Below are 16,705 nucleotides of genomic sequence, written 5' to 3'. Positions count from 1 at the left end.
GTATCAGGGTCTTTCTCTAAAAGCAGCTAAATCCAACCTGTTGATCCTCCTCTGGTCCTCTTTCAGAGCTGGGCTTGGTGGACCTCTCCAGAACCCTGGATAAAGTCTTTCTCGCCTTACCCAATTACTGCTTGGGCCAGTGCGTCAGCGACTTCTACCAGAACTACGAGTTCATTCAGTTCTGCACCTCCTCCGTTGAAGCCATCTTCATCTGCAAGGCATTCAGTGAGTCTCTGCCTTGGTCCCGGCCGGCCCCTCTTGGGGTTCGCTGTGGCGCGGGTCGTGGGGCTGGGGGGGTCGGGAAGGCCGGTGTGGGTCCAGCAGGGCTGTGGGCAGCTCTGGTTCCGTACTGGAGGAAATCCAGCTGGAGTTGGAGGGGTGAGCTTTGCTCTGCATTTGCCCTGTGGCAGCTGGAGGTGATGGAGTGGGGTTTGTGGTGGGGACGAGGCTAAAATCCACAACGGCATCTTGGTCTCTTCTGTGGGGGTGCCTGTCCCCAGGGTGCTCCCGGCCGGGACTCGGGAAGGAGATGCTCACCTGGGGAGGTGGCTCCAGTGTCACCAGGCCTCTAACCCGACCTGGGCAGTAGCTCCAGGTGTCATTTTAAAGCAAAAACGGGGCAGCACTGGACACTAATGGGGAGTGATCTAGACAAGGAACCTTTTTTCTTACTAATGAGAAGCCAGGAGTTGGACTCAATGATCCTTGTGGATCCCTTCCAACTCGGGATATTCTTTGATTCTGTGATTTGGAGGAAAATGTGGACTGGGGAAAGTTTCATGGACTAGTCAGGAAAAGCCAGGCACGGTCCTGAACGAGTGACTCGGTCTTTTCTGTGTGTCTCTGCCGAGCATCTTGGTGCCAGATGCCCTCCAGGACCTGAATCCTCTTGTGGGAAGTGCTGGAAAGAGCTGTGGGCAGGGAGCCCAGTGGGGGTGGGGATGGGGCTGGCAAAGTTCACAGCTTTCTCTGAAGCTTATTTGCCCCTCCCCAGAGTGGGGACTGATCCAAGTTTGATTTTGTTCCAACCCTGCTCAGATATCAGCTATCAAATGAACTACTTTTCCTGGGAGTCGCCTGGGATCGGGCGATACTTGACCTCCTTGACCATCCAGGGCTTCTCCTTCCTCTTCCTCCTCTTCCTCATTGAGACAAACCTTCTCTGGAGACTGAGAACTTTGGTCTGTGGCATCTGCAGGCGGCGGAAATGGGTGAGCTGAAGCACGTGGGAGGGAGAAGCAAGGTGCCCTTGTGACAAAGCAGGAGTCCCTGCAGGCTGGAGACAGGCCTGTGTCCCGTGCTCAGATCAAATCCAAATGCTGGGGGTTCATGGGGTCACTCAGATGTGGTGGCTAGGGCTCCAAATTCTGCTTCTGCCTTCGTTTGGCGCTCTGCATGAAGTATCACTTGGCTGGGACGCTTTAGGAGTTGCAGCTCCCAAGCCCCATGGGCTCTTTGCCTTTTTACCTTGCAGCTCCCAAACCCCGAGGGCTCTTTGCCTTTTTACCTCAGTCATCTTCCCTGGGGAGCAGCCGTGGGGCAGGTTGCTCCGAGGGGCAGGTCCCGTGGGACGTGTGGGTTGGCAGAGGGAGTGGGGTGCCCTGGAGGTGGCTGACGGAGGGGGTGGCTCCTGCCAGGGCTGTGCACGCCTGCCCAGGTCAGCCCAGAGGAAGCAAGCCCCTTGTCCCACAGCAGCAAGGTGACGGTGCTTTTTGTCCTTGTGTTTAGGTGGCACTGCTGAACAGGGTGTCTGTGCTTCCCGAGGACCGTGATGTAGCAGATGAGAGGAAAAAGGTTTTGGAGTCACCACCAGAGCTGCTGTCATCTCTGAGCAGCCCCCTGGTCATCAAGGAGCTCACTAAGGTGAGGAGAGCGTGGTCCTTGCTGAGCGTCCTTCTGGGAGCAGAGCCGGGCTCCCTGGGGGCTGGTGAAGCCCCCGCCAGCCTGGCTGTGCCGTCGGGCACCCGGCACGTGCTGTGACCTGCACGCTTTGTGCTTTGCTCTCCCCCAGGTCTACGACAGCCGGGAGTCCCTGCTGGCAGTGGACAGGATCTCCTTGGCAGTCAGCAAAGGGGAATGCTTTGGTCTCCTCGGCTTCAACGGAGCGGGCAAAACCACCACATTCAAGATGCTGACAGGTGATGAGAGCATCACGTCGGGGGATGCCTTTGTGGATGGCCACAGCATTCTGGCCAACATCAAGAAGGTACTGAGGGCTGCAGGGGCAGTGTCTGGTGTCCTGCTGGGCTGGGCCATCTCAAAGTGCCTCTGAGGAGGGCATGGTTGCGAGTGCCAGGGGTGATGTGGTGTTCTCGTCTGGCTCAGCTCTCCCTGTTAATTTGTTCACCTGGAAGCAGTCCCCTCTCCACTGGGTTAACAGATACGAAACAAAGGGAAGCCTAACCTTGCGAGGGTGGCAGACGCTTCTTTAAAATGGGTTAGCTCTGTAACTGGGCATGTGGAAAATGTGAGTTAGTGCCCACGGTCAGATGGTGGTCTCCCTGAAACAAGCAGGTGAGATGCTTCCAAACCCCTGCTAGGTCTCTCCTTGCTGGGAATTGCCCACTCCCTGTGGCAAGACAAGAGATAAGTCACAACCTGGAACACCGCAGAGCATGGGTCAGGGTTTCAGCCCCATCCCTGGGCGCACCTACCACTGTCAGCCCTGGACATCCCCGTTACGTTAAGCCCAAAACCTTGCAGAGGTGCAAAGCAAACCTCTGGGGGTGCCAGGGCACCTTGTGGTGCAGACCTGCTGCCGAGCTGACCCCCTTGGCTTCCTCTCTTCCCCCCCAAGGTCCAGCAGCGGATCGGGTACTGCCCGCAGTTCGATGCCCTCCTGGACCACATGACGGGCCGCGAGACCCTCAGCATGTACGCCCGGCTGCGGGGCATCCCCGAGCGCTACATCGGCAGCTGCGTGGAGAACATGCTGAGGGGGCTGCTCCTGGAGCCCCACGCGGACAAGCTCGTGAGGACCTACAGGTGAGCAGGGACTCAAACGTGCCCCTGTGCGCACCTACCCCCTCCCTGAGGGGACCTCTCCCCTTTGCCTCGCGTGGTTTCCCCGTGCCCACGTCGGGCCCCTCTCCGTCTCCCCCTGCAGCGGTGGCAACAAGCGGAAGCTGAGCGCCGGCATCGCCCTCATCGGCGGCCCCCCCGTCATCTTCCTGGATGAGCCCTCCACCGGCATGGACCCCGTGGCCCGGCGTCTGCTCTGGGACGCCGTGACGCGGACGCGGGAGTGTGGCAAATCCATCATCTTCACCTCCCACAGGTGACTCCTCCGGGCAGGGCTTGGCCCGAGGTTTTGGGGGAGCGGCGGGCAGAGCCGGCACGTCCCGGCGCTCCTGCCCTGCTGAACGAGCCCCCTCCCGTCCCACAGCATGGAGGAGTGCGAGGCCCTGTGCACGCGGCTGGCCATCATGGTGAACGGGCAGTTCAAGTGCCTGGGCAGCCCCCAGCACCTCAAGAGCAAGTTTGGCAGCGGCTACACCTTGCTGGCCAAAACGCGGAGCGACGAGGAAGGCGAGCTGCAGGCCTTCAAGGCCTTCGTGGAGAAGACTTTCCCAGGTACCGGGAGCTGCCAGGCTGGGGGCCAGGTGCATTTGTGAGCTTCCGTGAGTTTCTTAGCTCAGAGCCTCTCTCTCCTGGTCTCTTCCAGGCAGTGTCCTGAAGCACGAGCACCAGGGCATGGTGCATTACCACTTGACCAACAAGAACCTCAGCTGGGCGCAGGTAAGGGGGTGCTGGAGCACGTCTCCTCGGTTTGCAGGAGGAGGCAAGGGTGGCCGGAGGGGTGGCTGCGTTCCTGCACGTTCACACGCTGATTTTGCTTGTGTACATCTCAAAGTATTTCCTGAAGGCTCTGCGACAGCCGGGCGGTGGAGGGGCTGTGTTTGGTCATCACGTCCATCCCAGCTGGCGTCTCCCTGCTGGGAGCACAGCACGGGTTCCCGTGAGCCAGCACAGACCCACCAGGACCTGCGGGGTTTGAGCCTCGCTGCTCCCTGCTGCTCTCCGGGGCTGCAGGCGGTGGCTTTGCAGAGCCACCAGCCCTGTTGGACCCCAGCCCAGGAAACGTGTCTATTTTTTTAATGGGCTCGGGTACTCTGCTAAATAATGGTGCTCTGCTAAATAATCCGTCTCCTGGCTTCTCACCACCCTCCTGCCAGGGAAGGTTTTGCTGCCCCGTGGTTTCCATGGGGAAAAGCTTTGCTCTTTCAGCCGCAGCCTGCTGTGGCTCTCCCCGGGATGAGGTATCTGGCAGTGACTGGTGCTGCTGTGCTGTCCCGTGCAGGTCTTTGGGGCCTTGGAGAAAGCCAAAGAGAAGTATCGCTTAGAAGACTATTCGGTTAGCCAGATATCCCTGGAGCAAGTCTTCATGAGCTTCACTCGCTTCCAGCACTACACAGAGGACAGAGGGAAATGAGCAAAAGCCCCCTGGTGTCCTTCTTCATGGACTGGCCCTGCTGCCTATACATAGTATATATAGAGACAGTAATTTATATATCAGCGTGTGTCTTAAACAATGTATAAATGTAAGAAAATTTTCACTGGGGTGGGGAGAGGATGGAATCGTACCCTCTGCTCTTGGGAACACAAGCAGTGCGTGTGCATTGTGTGCTGCCGCAGCGCACGTGCATGTATATGGGTGTGCGTGTGCCTGCGTGCGCATGTGACACTTCACTCGTCATCATTTGTCCCCATCTACAAAAAAAAAAAAAGCCCCCAAAGCCGGGGAAGGCACGGATGGGTGCAGACAGGCCTTGTGGGCTGGGCTGGAGCTCCATCGGCAGCGGCGTGCAGGAGCCTCGGGTCCCCACACACCCGTCCCGTCCCCCCCCGCACACCCTGCCCGACACTCACACGCATCAGGAAGTTGCTTCATGGTCTGTGCACGCATGTTGAATTGTATTCTGTTCGGTGTTTTGGTTTGCTTGTGGTTTATCAGGATGCTGTTGAATAGCTTAGATCCAAAATGTTTGCTGGGTTAATTAGGGTGCTCTGTGGTTGCCCTCGGAGGCACTTTGCCCTGGCTGGAGGGGACACAGAGGAGCAGCCGCAGGTTTTCCCCAGCAGCAAAACTCCCACCCCGAACGCGAGCGGTGCAGGGAAGGCAGAAAGGACAGGCTGTGTCTGCACGGCCCTGGTTAGCACGAGCAGCGTGTGCTGAGTCGTCTCCGTTGGCACCAAAACCCCTGGTGCGACCACTCCTGGTGCCATGGCAAAAGGGAACCCCGAGAGCTCCTCTTCCTCCTGCTGCCCAAAAACCCCTGTGCGTGCCGGCGAGCTGGGCGGCAGCCCGAGCGGTGCGAGGCTGTGCGGGGCTGGCGCTGGGCCGGGGGAGGACGCCCTGATGGCGAAATGCCCAGCGCGTGATGAATCCTGCCCCGGGGCTCAGCGAGGAGGTGGCGACGGGTTGGAGGTGTTGCAGGCTGCCTGGGCATGCTGCCTGGCTCCGTTTTGCGTCCATTAAAAGGTTTAAACAGCAGCACTGCCCTGGAGCCTGTTATGCAAGCCGCAGGACGGGGCTCGGAGGCCGGCGATGCTCTTGCTGCTCTGCCCCCCATCCCCCCCGCACCGTGCTGGGCTGCAACCACCTGCGCAGCCCCCGGTGAGGCTGGAGCTGTGCGCGGAGCCCAAAGGCAGCAACGGGGATTTATTTTGGTGTTTCCCAGCGTTGCTTTTTGTTTGTTTGTTTTTTTGTTTTACATACGTGTTTATTCTTGTCCGTCTCTAACTAGTCCCTGTGTCACCTGCGGGCAGTCCCCTTCTGGCTGGCTGCTCCGTGATCAATGCAGAGCTATTTGCACTATAGTAATACACACAATTGCACATACTAAATGAATTAATATTTATGGCAAGGGGTGCTGATTCCCTTCCTGTGATTGCATTGTCAGGGGTTGGGTTACATTTTGGGTTGGGTTTTTGTTTTGTTCCTGTAACTGAATCATTCTTTCCTGTTCCATTTCTCCCTCTGCCTAATGTTGTTGTTTAAAATGATGGTGCATCATGTTATTAAGAATTTCCCTGGATCTTAACAAAGTCTGTTTTTATTGGTGAGCAGCAGCCCCGGAGCACCTAGGAGCCCCCTTGAGCTGTGGGTGCAGGGGATTTGCTCACGGGGAGCATCCCTGCACCGTGCGGGGGATAATGAGGGAGCCAGGGAGGAAAACCCCAGCACCCCTGCCCTTCCGCTGCTCTGAGCTGCTCAGCTGCCAGGAAAGCGTGTGGTGCTTTCTCTTGGGCTGTCTTGGATCTACCAAGAGCGTGCTGGGACTCACGGTGCTGGCTGGGGGCAGGGGGAGACGAGTAGGACAGGGCAGAGCTGCACCCGCGGAGGGGACCAGTGGGGGCAGGAGGGCTGGAAGGGGGAGGAAAGGGTCGACGTGGTGCAGGATGGCACAGCCACACACCTCCAACACGGGGGTCCTGCTGGGGCAGGAGGGCCCTGACATGGGGTGCTGGGTGCTTAGAGCCTTGCCTGCAGGTCCCTGACCCTGATACAGGACCAACAGCACTCCTGGCCTGTGCTGGAGCTGGCCCCAGGCGGGCACGGCCACCCTGTGGCACAGCCGAGGCCGTGTGGTGGTCCCCAGGCCCTGGTCCTGCACCTCTCCTCCTGCAGGGCCGGGATGCCGGGGGTGCAGCTGCTGCTTGGCCCCAGGCAGGAGCAGCGGGCATTGGAGATGTGGCTGCTCTGCCTGCCGGGGCTGCAGCACTGTTCTCGTTCCCACCATAGGAATAAAACAGATTTTTTTTTCCAGTGGGTGTCTTCTGGCCTCCTTCAGTCAGGGGCAGCTCCAGCCTGAGCCCCATGGAGCCTCCTACCCCGGCAGAGGGGTGGGCTCCAGCCTGGGACAGCAAGGGACCTGGGGGCTGGCGGTGTGCCGTGGGGCCCTGCACTCACTGGTGGGGCTGCCAGCAACCCTCTGCGGGGAGTGTCCCCCTGTCCCTTGCCCTGCAGCACGGGGCTGGCCCTCGCCCCCTTCTCCCTGCTGCTTTACCCCCATGTGCTGGAGAGACGACGCACAGCGCGGCTCTGACCACCTCCTGCCCTACCCCACACACCCCCTGCCCCAAAGGTGCAGCCGCCTCCGCCTGTACGGGGTGGGTGGAAGAAGCAGGATGCAGCTCCGAGGAGGGCCCAGAGGAAGCCAGGGGGCTGCTGCAACTCTTCCCCCAGCTCCACCAAGCAAATCCTCCCCGGCCGGCCGCAAGCGCCTCGCCACAGGCAGTTTGAGCGCTTTATTGTCTGGCAGTCCTGCTACAGCGACCTGCTGTCCTCCGGGGGGGAGGCTGCTCCTGCCTGGCCCCAGCACGGCACCGCAGTGTCCCGGGGGGCTGCCGGAGCCGCAGACGTCTCAGAACTGGCACTTGAGGAATCCCGGCCGGGGCCGCTCGCGGCTCCTCCGCCCTGCGCAGGGAGCAGGCGTGTGGCCGGGCATGGCTGTGGTCCGGTCCCGCCGTCCTCGGTGGGCTGGCAGAGGGGTCACTGGGTTGCTGACATCTTGTAAAAAGGTGTTTCTAAATACCACCGAGTCCAGTGTGTGATCAGAGGCTCTTAGCTTTTTTTTTTTTTTTTTAAGAAAAAAAAAAAAAGAAAAAAAAACTTTCTTCCCTTTTATGATATGTTTCAGATTTTGGCCAAAAATTGTTTTGCCCACCACTCCTCCAGGTCAATGGGAACAAAGTCTGAAAGAGAGGGGAGGGAGAGAGCATAGGAGAGCAGCTGGAGAAGGCAGCAGAGCCCAGCGTGTTCCCACCGGTGTACGTCCCCAGTGTCTATTTGCCACTGGGATAAACAACACGGAGATCCCCGCTCCCCGGTGCCCCGTCCCAGGCTGGGGCTATGGGGCCCTTCTCGTTTTGGGGCTGTACCCTCCTCGGCTGCTGCAGCAGCCCCGGGGAGGCTGTCCAGAGAGCTCGCTCCAGCCGCCCTTACGGACACACGTTGTCCCCTGCCGCTGTGCTGCGTGCCCAGGGCAGCGGGGGCAGCTCCCCAGGGCAGGACCGGGGGCTCTCTGCATGACACTGGCCCCACCTTGGTGGCTGGAGAAGGCGCCGCTTTGAGACGAGGCGGCAGTCGGACATCCTGCTTGCTTGGGCCTCCAGCAGGGCCTGTGGGACGCCCCCCATCCCCAGCAGGGCACCCCGGGGCCGGCCCCGGCCCCGCAGTGGCCCCCCCATCCCCACCCCGTTCCCCACATCCCCTCTCCGCCACAACCCAACCCCGCGCTGGGGCCGCACGCCCCTCACTCACATTTCAGACTGGGGTTCGGGGTTTTCTCTACGTACTGCACGGGCCCGCGGGCGCTCTCCCCTCTCTGGCTGTCGTCCAGCTGCTGCTCGACCTCCTGCCAGGCTGGGGACAGAGGGCAGCGGGTGAGGCCCGGGCCAGCAGCGCCCTGCGGACCCCCCCCTCCACCCCGAGCCCCCCGCACCTTCGTATACGAAGCGGACGTTCTCCTCGTGGGCCGCCGTGTAGCACTCCTCAGGCCCCGGGGCGTGCGACAGCAGCACCTGCGGCCGCTTGCCGTTCACTCTGTTGAAGACGAGCTTCGGGAGTGGGCTGCGGGAGCAAGGCAAGGATTGAGGAGGAGGAGGAGGAGGAGGAGGGCAGCTCGGCCTGCCAAGCTCCGGGGGACGCTCGGTGGGAAGGAGCTGTGATGCTTCGCTCTGCAGCGTGGCCGGTGCTGGACGGGTGCCGCAGGAGCTCGTGCGAGCGATGCACACGCGGCCGGCCCCAGCCTCGAGCCCGGCCCGCGGGGCTGCCAGGGGACAGCGGGGACACGGCCGTGCAGCACGGCAGGGCCACCGCGGCTCAGCGCCGTCCCCTCCCCATCACTCCCTTCTGAGAGCCACAGTGTGGAGGGGCAGGATGGACAGACAGACAGACAGGGCTGGCACCCAGGTCCAGAAGGCAGCGCTCAGCAATTCCTTCTCCCCCAGGAAAAAGCTGAAGCACCTGCTCCAGCCTGGGCCAGAGGCGCTGCTGGAGGGTGGAAGAAGGCCACGGGTGGCCGGCTCCAGACCAGCCCTGAGGCAGGCGGCAGTGCCCACAGGCAGGTCCCCAGGCCGAGCAGGGACATTTGCTTTTCAGGTTTCAGCTGTGCCCCCAGCGAAGGCAGAAGGGTTGCTGCAGGATGACAGCACGCTCGCTAGGTTGGGGGCAAGGGGAAGCAGTCTGGGCCCAAAAGTAATGGGGAAAAGTGTGCCAGGGTGCACAGCTCTGCACCGCCAGCTGCCGCCACGGTGCCGTCAGCATGCACGGCCGCTCACAGCCATGCAGGGGACACGGGGGGGGACACATGAGCGTGTGGCAGCCGCAGGTGGCACTGGGAACCTGCCAGCTGCTGCAGCTCTGCAAAGCCTGGAGTCGGCGTGCTTCAGGGCGAACACCTCCACCTCACGGCGAGGGGAAACCGAGGCCCGGAGGCATTAAATGAGGGTAGCGCGCAGGCACGTGCCTGGCCAGGCAACCACGCAGCCTTGGACTGCAAACCTTGGAAAGTGTTAAACTGATGCAACAGGCAGCAAGGAGAGGTCACCCAGCCTGAGAGGAGCCTCTGGAGGGTGAAGGGCACCACGGGTGGGGGAAAGCCCCAGGCTGCTCCCAGGGGAAGGGGACAGGGATCAGCCCCAGGGGAACTGTGCCTGCAAGCACCGGAGGGGAGGTAACAGCAAAAGCAAGAGCTGCCCCCTCCCGCCCTGGCACTAAGGAAATTTGCTGCTGAAGAGGAATTGCTGAAACACCAGGAAAATGGAAGTGAGCTGTTGTTTGGGCAGTGGGAAGTACTTTGAGCACAGGCAAACATCCGAACTCGTGATGCCGAGCTCGCTGGAGCGGCCCTGCTCCTCCTGCTGCAGCAGCGGGGTGCCCAGCTCCAGCAGCACATCCACAAGGCGCTCGGGGAACCGGGACAGAGATCTGGGAACTGGGACCAGAGCGGGCTCCCCGCGACCTGGCACCCCTCCTGCCCAGAGCAGAGCACTCGAACCCATCTGGAAACCCTGCGAAGCCGGACAGACCGAAACCGAGGACCTGGAGCGAGGCTCAGGAGCGTGCTGCACGCGAAGGTTCAGTATTTGAGCTGCCCTGCGCAGCTCTGGGGCAGGGGACATGTTTGCAACGGTCACGCTTCTCACGGGACAAAGTCTGAAAGGCCCCAGAGCACGGGGGGGGGGGGGGGCATGGTTTGCAGAGCAGCAGAGAGCTGGAGCAGGCAGCCCCTGCCTGTGCCCCCGCAGCCTGCGGGAGCTGCCCCAAGGCACAGGGCAGGGTAAGGCTCCCCCAGAGCCACGCAGCCCCAGAACCGGCCCCAGAACCACACGCACGCCCCTGGGCACCGAGCACGTTGAAGCGCCTGCTGCAGGGAGCGTGAGCAGGCAGCCTGCCCTAAGGAGCGGGAACGGTTCAGCAGTTAATTTATGAGATGACAGGCAAGAAAGCAAGCTGGAGGTGAAGCTTTTCTTCTTCATTTCTTGAAGATGGAGGAAAGGGGAGAAAGCAGCATCGTCTCCTCCCGCTACAGCCAGCCCGGGGCTTGCCCCAGCCCCCCAGCCCCACGCCTGCTGCAGCAGCGTCCTCCTTCACAGAGGTTATCTCCCCCCTCCAGTTGCTTAACCCCCTTCCACCACCTCCAGCGACTCCCCGCTAAGAGCTGGGAGCCCATCCCAAAGGCTTTCCTCCCCCTTCCTTGGGGAGGGAAGGGGACGGGCGGCGAGGGCAGGGGGCAGACCCAGGCCGCAGGGGGCTGCCCCACGGAGCCAGCGAGCCGCACGGAGCCGGGGGGAGCCCCCTTCCCGCAGACCCCGGGGGGGGGCCGAGCACAGCCCGGGCGGGCCGTAACCGACCGCAGCGGGCCCTGCCGGAGGCGCTGCGTGCAGCCGGGGGAGGCCGGGCGAGCCCCGCTCCCTGCCCCGGCGCTTGCACAACTCCGCCGGGGCCGGCCGCGGGGGGCTCCCAGCCCACGGCGGGGGGGGGGGGGGGGGAGCTCGCAGCCCGGTGCCCCCGGGCTTTGAGGGATCGGCCTCGCACCTAGAGCGGCCCCGGGGGGCCCGGCGAGGCTCCGCGCCCGCTCCCCGCTGGGCTCAGCCCCCGCAGCGCCCCCGGCAGCCCCCACCGGGCCCCCCCCCCCCGCCGCGGTCCGGTCCCCCCAACCCCTGATCCACCGGCGGAGGGGCTCCGGGCCCCGTCCCGCCCCCCCCCCCCCGTCCCGTCCCCCCCGTCCCGTCCCGGCGCCGCGCGGCCGCGGTCACCTTTCCCCAAGGTCACGGCGCGGCGCGGGGCTCACCTGGCGGGGGGCCAGGCGCCGGGCTGCAGCCGGCCCCGCGGCTCGCCCACCTTGCTCTCCACCGGCTGCTGCGTCGGACCTGCGGGCGGCAGCGGCCGTCAGAGCCGGGCGGCGAGGAGCCGGAGCGGGGGGGGGGGCACCGGCACCGCCGCTCGGCCTCCCCCCCCCCCCCCCCTCCTCCTACGCCTGTCCCTCTTTGCTCTGCCCCCTCGGTCCCCGCTACCTGTGCGGCGCTGCGTGGCCAGCTTGCTGGGGCCGCGTGTCAGCGTGTACATCCTGCGGCCCCCCCCGACGGCACGGCCCGGCCCGGCCCGGCACGGCCCCGCCGCTCCCGCCGGCCGTGTGCGCTCGGCCCCCCCCCCGCCCCCCCCTCCGCGGGCCTTTAACCGGGCCCGCCCCCTCCTGAAGGGGGCGGTTCGCCGAGCGCGGGGCCGTGGGGGGCCGTGGGGGGCCGTGGGGGGCCGTGGGGGGCCGTGGGGGCCGTGGGGGGCCGTGGGGGGCCGTGGGAGCTCGGGGGGGGGCGCTGCGAGGTGCGCGGGGGGGGCGCTGCGGCGTGGGAGGCGCGCGTGGGGCGCGGGGGGGCCGCGGTGGCACGGGGGCCGTGGGGGGCGCAGGGCACGGCCCACGTGGAGCGCAGGGGCGGGGAGGGCGCAGGAGTCGCTCGGGGGACACCCGGGGGACACGCGCGGATCCCCTGGGAGGACGCATGGCACGCGCAGGGGACAAGGAGGGGTGGCGGCAGGAGCGGGCAGGGGACGCTCAGGGGACAGCGCGAGGTGCCAGGGCACGGCCGCGGTTGGCACCGCGTGTCCTGGGCCGCAGAGGTGCCACCACCCCCTGTCCCTGCGCGAGGGGACAGCGAGGCGGCCTGGGTCTGGGTGAGGGCAGCACCTCCCTCCTGCCGCTCTGTGTCCCCAAACCTGCGCGGGGCTCAGGGACCCCCCTGGGTGCTGCCACCCACTGAGCCCGGAGGTCCCCGAGCTGTGTGGGCAGGAGCAGCGTGCCCCCCAGCGCTGCTCCCCACAGGGCCACCCCGCAGCGCAGGACGAGGGGCTGGGTGGCAGCGGCCCCGTCCCCGTGCCGAGGTGACCTTTGGACGGGGAAGGTGCGCCGAGGTCTGCGGGCCAGAACGCGTGGTGGGAGGCGCGGGGCCGGGGGTGGCCTCCATGCCGGGGCGGTGTCACCCAGGGGGTGCTGGGGGTTTTGGGGAGAGGCTGTGGGACGAAGCTCGTTGGGGTGGTGAGGATGCCCCAGCCCTGCTCTGGGGCCTGCACAGCCCTCCAGTGCCGCTCGCGCAGTGGGGACGAGCAGGGCCGGATCCTGCAGGGTGCTGGGCACCCCTGGCCGGCCCACGGGGGTGCAGCCAGCAGCCCCCCCGGAGCTCCCCCAGGATACCTCACATGGCAGACCCTGGTTAACGTGACTGTGACCCTGCAGCCCGGGGGACCTCGGTGTTCCCGTCCTGCCACCAGCTCGCTGCCGCCCGGGGGGGTCAGTTTCAGTGCCTCAGTTTCCCCACCCGAGACAGAAGCGGATTGCCGAGGACACCTGCGTGCACACCGGTCACCGCGTGGCCTCCCCACGCTTCGCTGCGCACAGGCCTGGAGCCCCGCAGCACCCCGGGCTTCGGCGGGGGCACCGCGGCCGTCGGGGGCCGTCGGGGGGCGCTGCAGGAGGGGAGCGGGGCCGGGCCTAGCTCAAAGGCAGCAGGGGCGGGATACAAAGTATCAGCGCCGCTGGTGTAGTGGTATCATGCAAGATTCCCATTCTTGCGACCCGGGTTCGATTCCCGGGCGGCGCAGGAGCTGTTTTCTTTCATTTATCTTTTTTTCTTCAATCTCGACGAAATTCGCTTTTCACCTTTTAACGTAAAACCGCGGGCTTTTTGCCACGTTCCGGGGCCGGGACAGCGGCGGGGCGGCTGTCGGGTGGTTTTTTTTTGGGGGGGGGGAGGGGGGAGGACGGAAGGCGGCAGCAGCCCTGCGGGCGCGGGCTGGGAGCTGTAGTCCTGTGCCCTGCGACTACACTCCCCAGCGTGCCGTGCCGTGCCGCCCCGCCGCCCCCGCCCCGTCCAACCATGCTGGCGCCGGCGGCGGCGGAGCGGAACAAGGGCCCGATCCTGGCGGTGCTGCGGGAGTACGCGGGGCCCGGCGCCGTGCGGGTGCTGGAGGTGGGGGCGGGCGCGGGGCTGCACGCCGCGCACTGCGCCCGGGCTCTGCCGCACGCCCGCTGGCTGCCCTCCGACGTGGAGCCGCGGGCGCTGCGCAGGTGAGCGGGGCCGGGGCCGGCGGCTCCGGGCTGCCCGGGGGCGGCCGCGGCGGGAACCGAGCTGGGGCCGAACCCCTCCGGGGTCTCCAGGCGGGAGCGTTTCTTTCTGGGCGGCTCCCGGGGAGGCCCGGGCGACGGCGGGGGGATGCGGGGGGCATCGCGCCTCGCTGCCCACCGGCACCGCCGGGAACCCCGACGGAGCCGCCAGCCCCCCCGACGAGCCGCCAGCCCCCCCGACGAGCCGCCAGCCCCCCCAGGAACCACCAGCCCCCCCAGGAACCACCAGCCCCCCCAGGAACCACCAGCCCCCCCGACGAGCCGCCAGCCCCCCCAGGAACCACCAGCCCCCCCAGGAACCACCAGCCCCCCCAGGAACCACCAGCCCCCCCGACGAGCCGCCAGCCCCCCCAGGAACCACCAGCCCCCCCAGGAACCACCAGCCCCCCCAGGAACCACCAGCCCCCCCGACGAGCCGCCAGCCCCCCCGACGAGCCGCCAGCCCCCGGTGGTTCGCGCTGCGGGGCTGCGTGCGGGGCCCCGCCGCGCCCAGATGCCCATTCCAGGCATTGCAGCGCCGGACGGGCTCGGTTTTCCATTGAGGAAACCAAAATAAACGCGGGCTCTTAAGCGGAGAGGAATTCCCCGGCAGAAAATAACTCCCTTGCAGCAGCCTGGTGCAGGGGGGGCAGAAATAGCCGCCTGGGCTGGGGGGCGCAGCCCGCGTCCTTCCCACCCGTCCCCTCGCCGGGAGCGGCCCCGAGCGCACACCGCCCTGGTTAAAAATACTGCCCGGGCTGGGGCAGAGGTTCGGCACAGGGCCAGACCGCGTGCGGCACTCAGAGCCCTTCTGTGGCAGCATCTCCGCACCCACACTGATTTTCAGAGCCAGGACGGAGGGGTTGTGCTGCTTGCCCCGAGCCCTTCGGGGACGGGGCTGGAGGGGGCAGTGCTGGGACCTGGGAGCAGTTTCTAGAGGGTTTCTCTGGGATTTTTCAGTGTGTTGCTTAAAGCCAAGTTTGCAGGAGGCTCTTCTCCGCGTGGCTGGGAGCCGTGCCGCCCTCGGTGCTGTGCGGGCTGGGAAACTGCTGCCCTCCAAAGCAGCTCTCTGGGTGTGAGCGGAGGCAAGGCTCATCCAGTGCCCCGTCATCCCGCAGCCCCGAAGCACCAGGCTCCTCGCCTTGTACAGAGGGCCAAGCGAGAGCCCCCCTCCTCTGCTGGGTTGTGAGCACAGCCTTATTACTAGACATCAGAGACTCCACCTGGGAGACGCTGCCGGCAGCTGGGGCGGGTGGGCTTTGGGTGCTGGTGCGGGGCCGCGCTGGGGCTGACACGGGGGTTGTGCCCGCAGCATCGCTGCCTACGCAGAGGCCATGCAGGTGCCCAACATGCTGCCGCCCATCTACCTGGACGTCTCGCAGGGCTGGGAGACCTGGGGGGGCACCGAGCCCGCCACCCTCGACCTCATCGTCAGCATCAACATGATGCACATCTCGGAGCTGCGGTGCACGGAGGTGAGCGGTGCCCGGCACCCCTGGGGGCGTGGGGGGCTCGGGTGCAGCTCCTTGTATTTACTGGGGGGCTCGGCGCGATGGCTGCAGTGCCCAGGGTTGGGAAATCAGCTGTGGGGTGTCCCTGGCGTTCTGACCCGGCCTCTGCCTCTTTCTTTCCCCAGGGGCTGTTCAAGGGTGCCGGGGTGCTGCTGAAGCCCGGAGGCGTGCTCTTCACCTACGGGGTGGGTGCTGCTCGGCCGAGAGCCGGGCGGGAGCACAGCAGTGGGATGAGGGGTGGCCCTGGGGATGCTGGAGCTCCTGATGGGGGGCAGAGGGGAGGATTCCCTGGGCTGGGAAAAGGGGGGCTCAAGTTAAGGGGGGGTTCAATCTTCGGGGGAATGCTGTGAGCCCTGGATGGGGCTGCTTTGGCCATTAACCCCCAGCACTGGCGGGGTGCTGTCTGCTGGGGTGTAAGCACTCCTGCATCACCCCAAAACACTCTGCAGAGGAGCAGAGCAGAGGCTGGGAGCCTTGTGTTGGGTGACAGCGTCTGTGGCCCCTTCCGGGGCTGTGTCCCTTCTTGCTTGGCCTCTCCGTGGCAGGGACAGGGACAGGGACTGGGGATTCCAGCAGGGAGCCGTGGCTCGAGCCCACAGCTCCGGCTTTGTGTCCCGGCAGCCGTACGCTGTGGATGGCCAGATCAGTCCCCAGAGCAACGTGGACTTTGACCGCAGCCTGAGGCAGAGGTAGGAGGGGGAAGCCAGGGGCTGGGGGTCCAAGCAGCCTGCCTGGGGCTGCCGGTGGCCCTGCCCGTGCTGCCCGCCCTGCTGGCACTGTGTGCCACCGCGTGCCGGAGGAGGGAGCTCCCTCCGAGTGTGATCCCTCGGGAAAAGACCTAAAGCAGAGGCTCGGGGGAGCCCCCACACCTCGGGGCACCCCTGGGAGATGGGGGTCATTCTGGGGGTGAGGTGTCTGCCTGCCCATCCGTCTGTCTCACCGCTGCCTCCCTTCCCGGCAGCAACCCCGCCTGGGGCCTTCGGGACACGGCGCTGCTGCGGCAGCTGGCTGAGGCCAACGGGATGCGCCTGGAGAGGATGGTAGGTGCTGAGACCCCGGGGGGGCGGTCCCCGTGCCGGTGGCCCCCCCCCCCGACCCCAGCTCTGTGCTTGCAGGTGGACATGCCGGCCAACAACAAGAGCCTCATCTTCCGCAAGCAGTAACCCGCCGCACCCTGCGGGCACCTCCCAGCACAGCTTTGCAAGGGGCCGGGCATGGCAGCGAGGTTGCCGCGTGTTGCCCCGCGCTGCTGGGATCGGCCGGTGCTCTCGGGTCCATCTCCTCTGGCTCCATCTGTGGGACTCCCTGGGTGGCACAGTGGGCACAGCCTGGGAGGGGGCGCAGCACGGCCGGGCGCAGGGGGCACTCTCTCCCGGTGCCGGTTTCCATGTCTCTGGGCAGGCGCCGTGCCGAGGTGTGGGACCCCATTCCCCACGTGGGACCATGCTGCTGCCCCCAATAAAGTCTGGGGGGGCTGCGCCCCACCAGCAGCTTCCCAAGAGCTCCAGCCCGGCCGCCGCGTGCTGTCCCTCTGCCAGAGACACGTTTGGGGTGTGGGGGGGCTCTCCCTCCATCACTGCCCCCCAGCAC

At 65.4% G+C, this 16,705-nt stretch overlaps 3 protein-coding genes across 4 annotated transcripts in view; 2 read left to right on the top strand and 1 right to left on the bottom strand.

Annotated features, from left to right (window-relative positions):
• ABCA3 (ATP binding cassette subfamily A member 3) overlaps nucleotides 1-6,048 on the top strand; it is a 29,657-nt gene extending 23,609 nt beyond the window's left edge. The window contains exons 23-31 of the mRNA XM_080556150.1: nucleotides 67-225; nucleotides 1,039-1,211; nucleotides 1,729-1,863; nucleotides 2,012-2,206; nucleotides 2,798-2,985; nucleotides 3,107-3,277; nucleotides 3,386-3,573; nucleotides 3,665-3,738; nucleotides 4,301-6,048. Coding sequence (XP_080412276.1) covers nucleotides 67-225; nucleotides 1,039-1,211; nucleotides 1,729-1,863; nucleotides 2,012-2,206; nucleotides 2,798-2,985; nucleotides 3,107-3,277; nucleotides 3,386-3,573; nucleotides 3,665-3,738; nucleotides 4,301-4,432 — 1,415 coding nt within the window. The 3' untranslated portion in view covers nucleotides 4,433-6,048. The remainder of the gene's footprint in view (nucleotides 1-66; nucleotides 226-1,038; nucleotides 1,212-1,728; nucleotides 1,864-2,011; nucleotides 2,207-2,797; nucleotides 2,986-3,106; nucleotides 3,278-3,385; nucleotides 3,574-3,664; nucleotides 3,739-4,300) is intronic.
• A 1,188-nt stretch (nucleotides 6,049-7,236) lies between these two features.
• MCRIP2 (MAPK regulated corepressor interacting protein 2) lies at nucleotides 7,237-11,689 on the bottom strand. Its single transcript, XM_080556156.1, has 5 exons — nucleotides 11,524-11,689; nucleotides 11,301-11,379; nucleotides 8,448-8,575; nucleotides 8,267-8,368; nucleotides 7,237-7,698 (listed from the first exon to the last, which is right to left on the bottom strand). Exons 1-5 carry the CDS (start codon nucleotides 11,573-11,575, stop codon nucleotides 7,640-7,642), a joined length of 420 nt encoding a protein of 139 aa, XP_080412282.1. The 5' UTR covers nucleotides 11,576-11,689; the 3' UTR covers nucleotides 7,237-7,639.
• Nucleotides 9,667-16,622, top strand: METTL26 (methyltransferase like 26). Of its 2 annotated transcripts, none has more exons than XM_080556153.1 (6): nucleotides 9,667-10,083; nucleotides 14,917-15,079; nucleotides 15,241-15,300; nucleotides 15,737-15,804; nucleotides 16,077-16,155; nucleotides 16,231-16,622. In XM_080556153.1, exons 1-6 carry the CDS (start codon nucleotides 9,767-9,769, stop codon nucleotides 16,276-16,278), a joined length of 735 nt encoding a protein of 244 aa, XP_080412279.1. In that variant the 5' UTR covers nucleotides 9,667-9,766; the 3' UTR covers nucleotides 16,279-16,622. The 2 variants fall into 2 exon arrangements, with proteins under 2 accessions (XP_080412279.1, XP_080412280.1); XM_080556154.1 differs by lacking the exon at nucleotides 9,667-10,083 and adding an exon at nucleotides 13,325-13,568.
• Nucleotides 16,623-16,705: the final 83 nt, after the last annotated feature.

Source organism: Anser brachyrhynchus (genome assembly GCF_964034855.1).
Source record: "Anser brachyrhynchus genome assembly, chromosome: 15".
NCBI classification, from domain to species: Eukaryota; Metazoa; Chordata; class Aves; order Anseriformes; family Anatidae; genus Anser; species Anser brachyrhynchus.
Note: the sequence above shows the minus strand (reverse complement) of the source record. Positions and strands in the feature narration are given on the sequence as shown.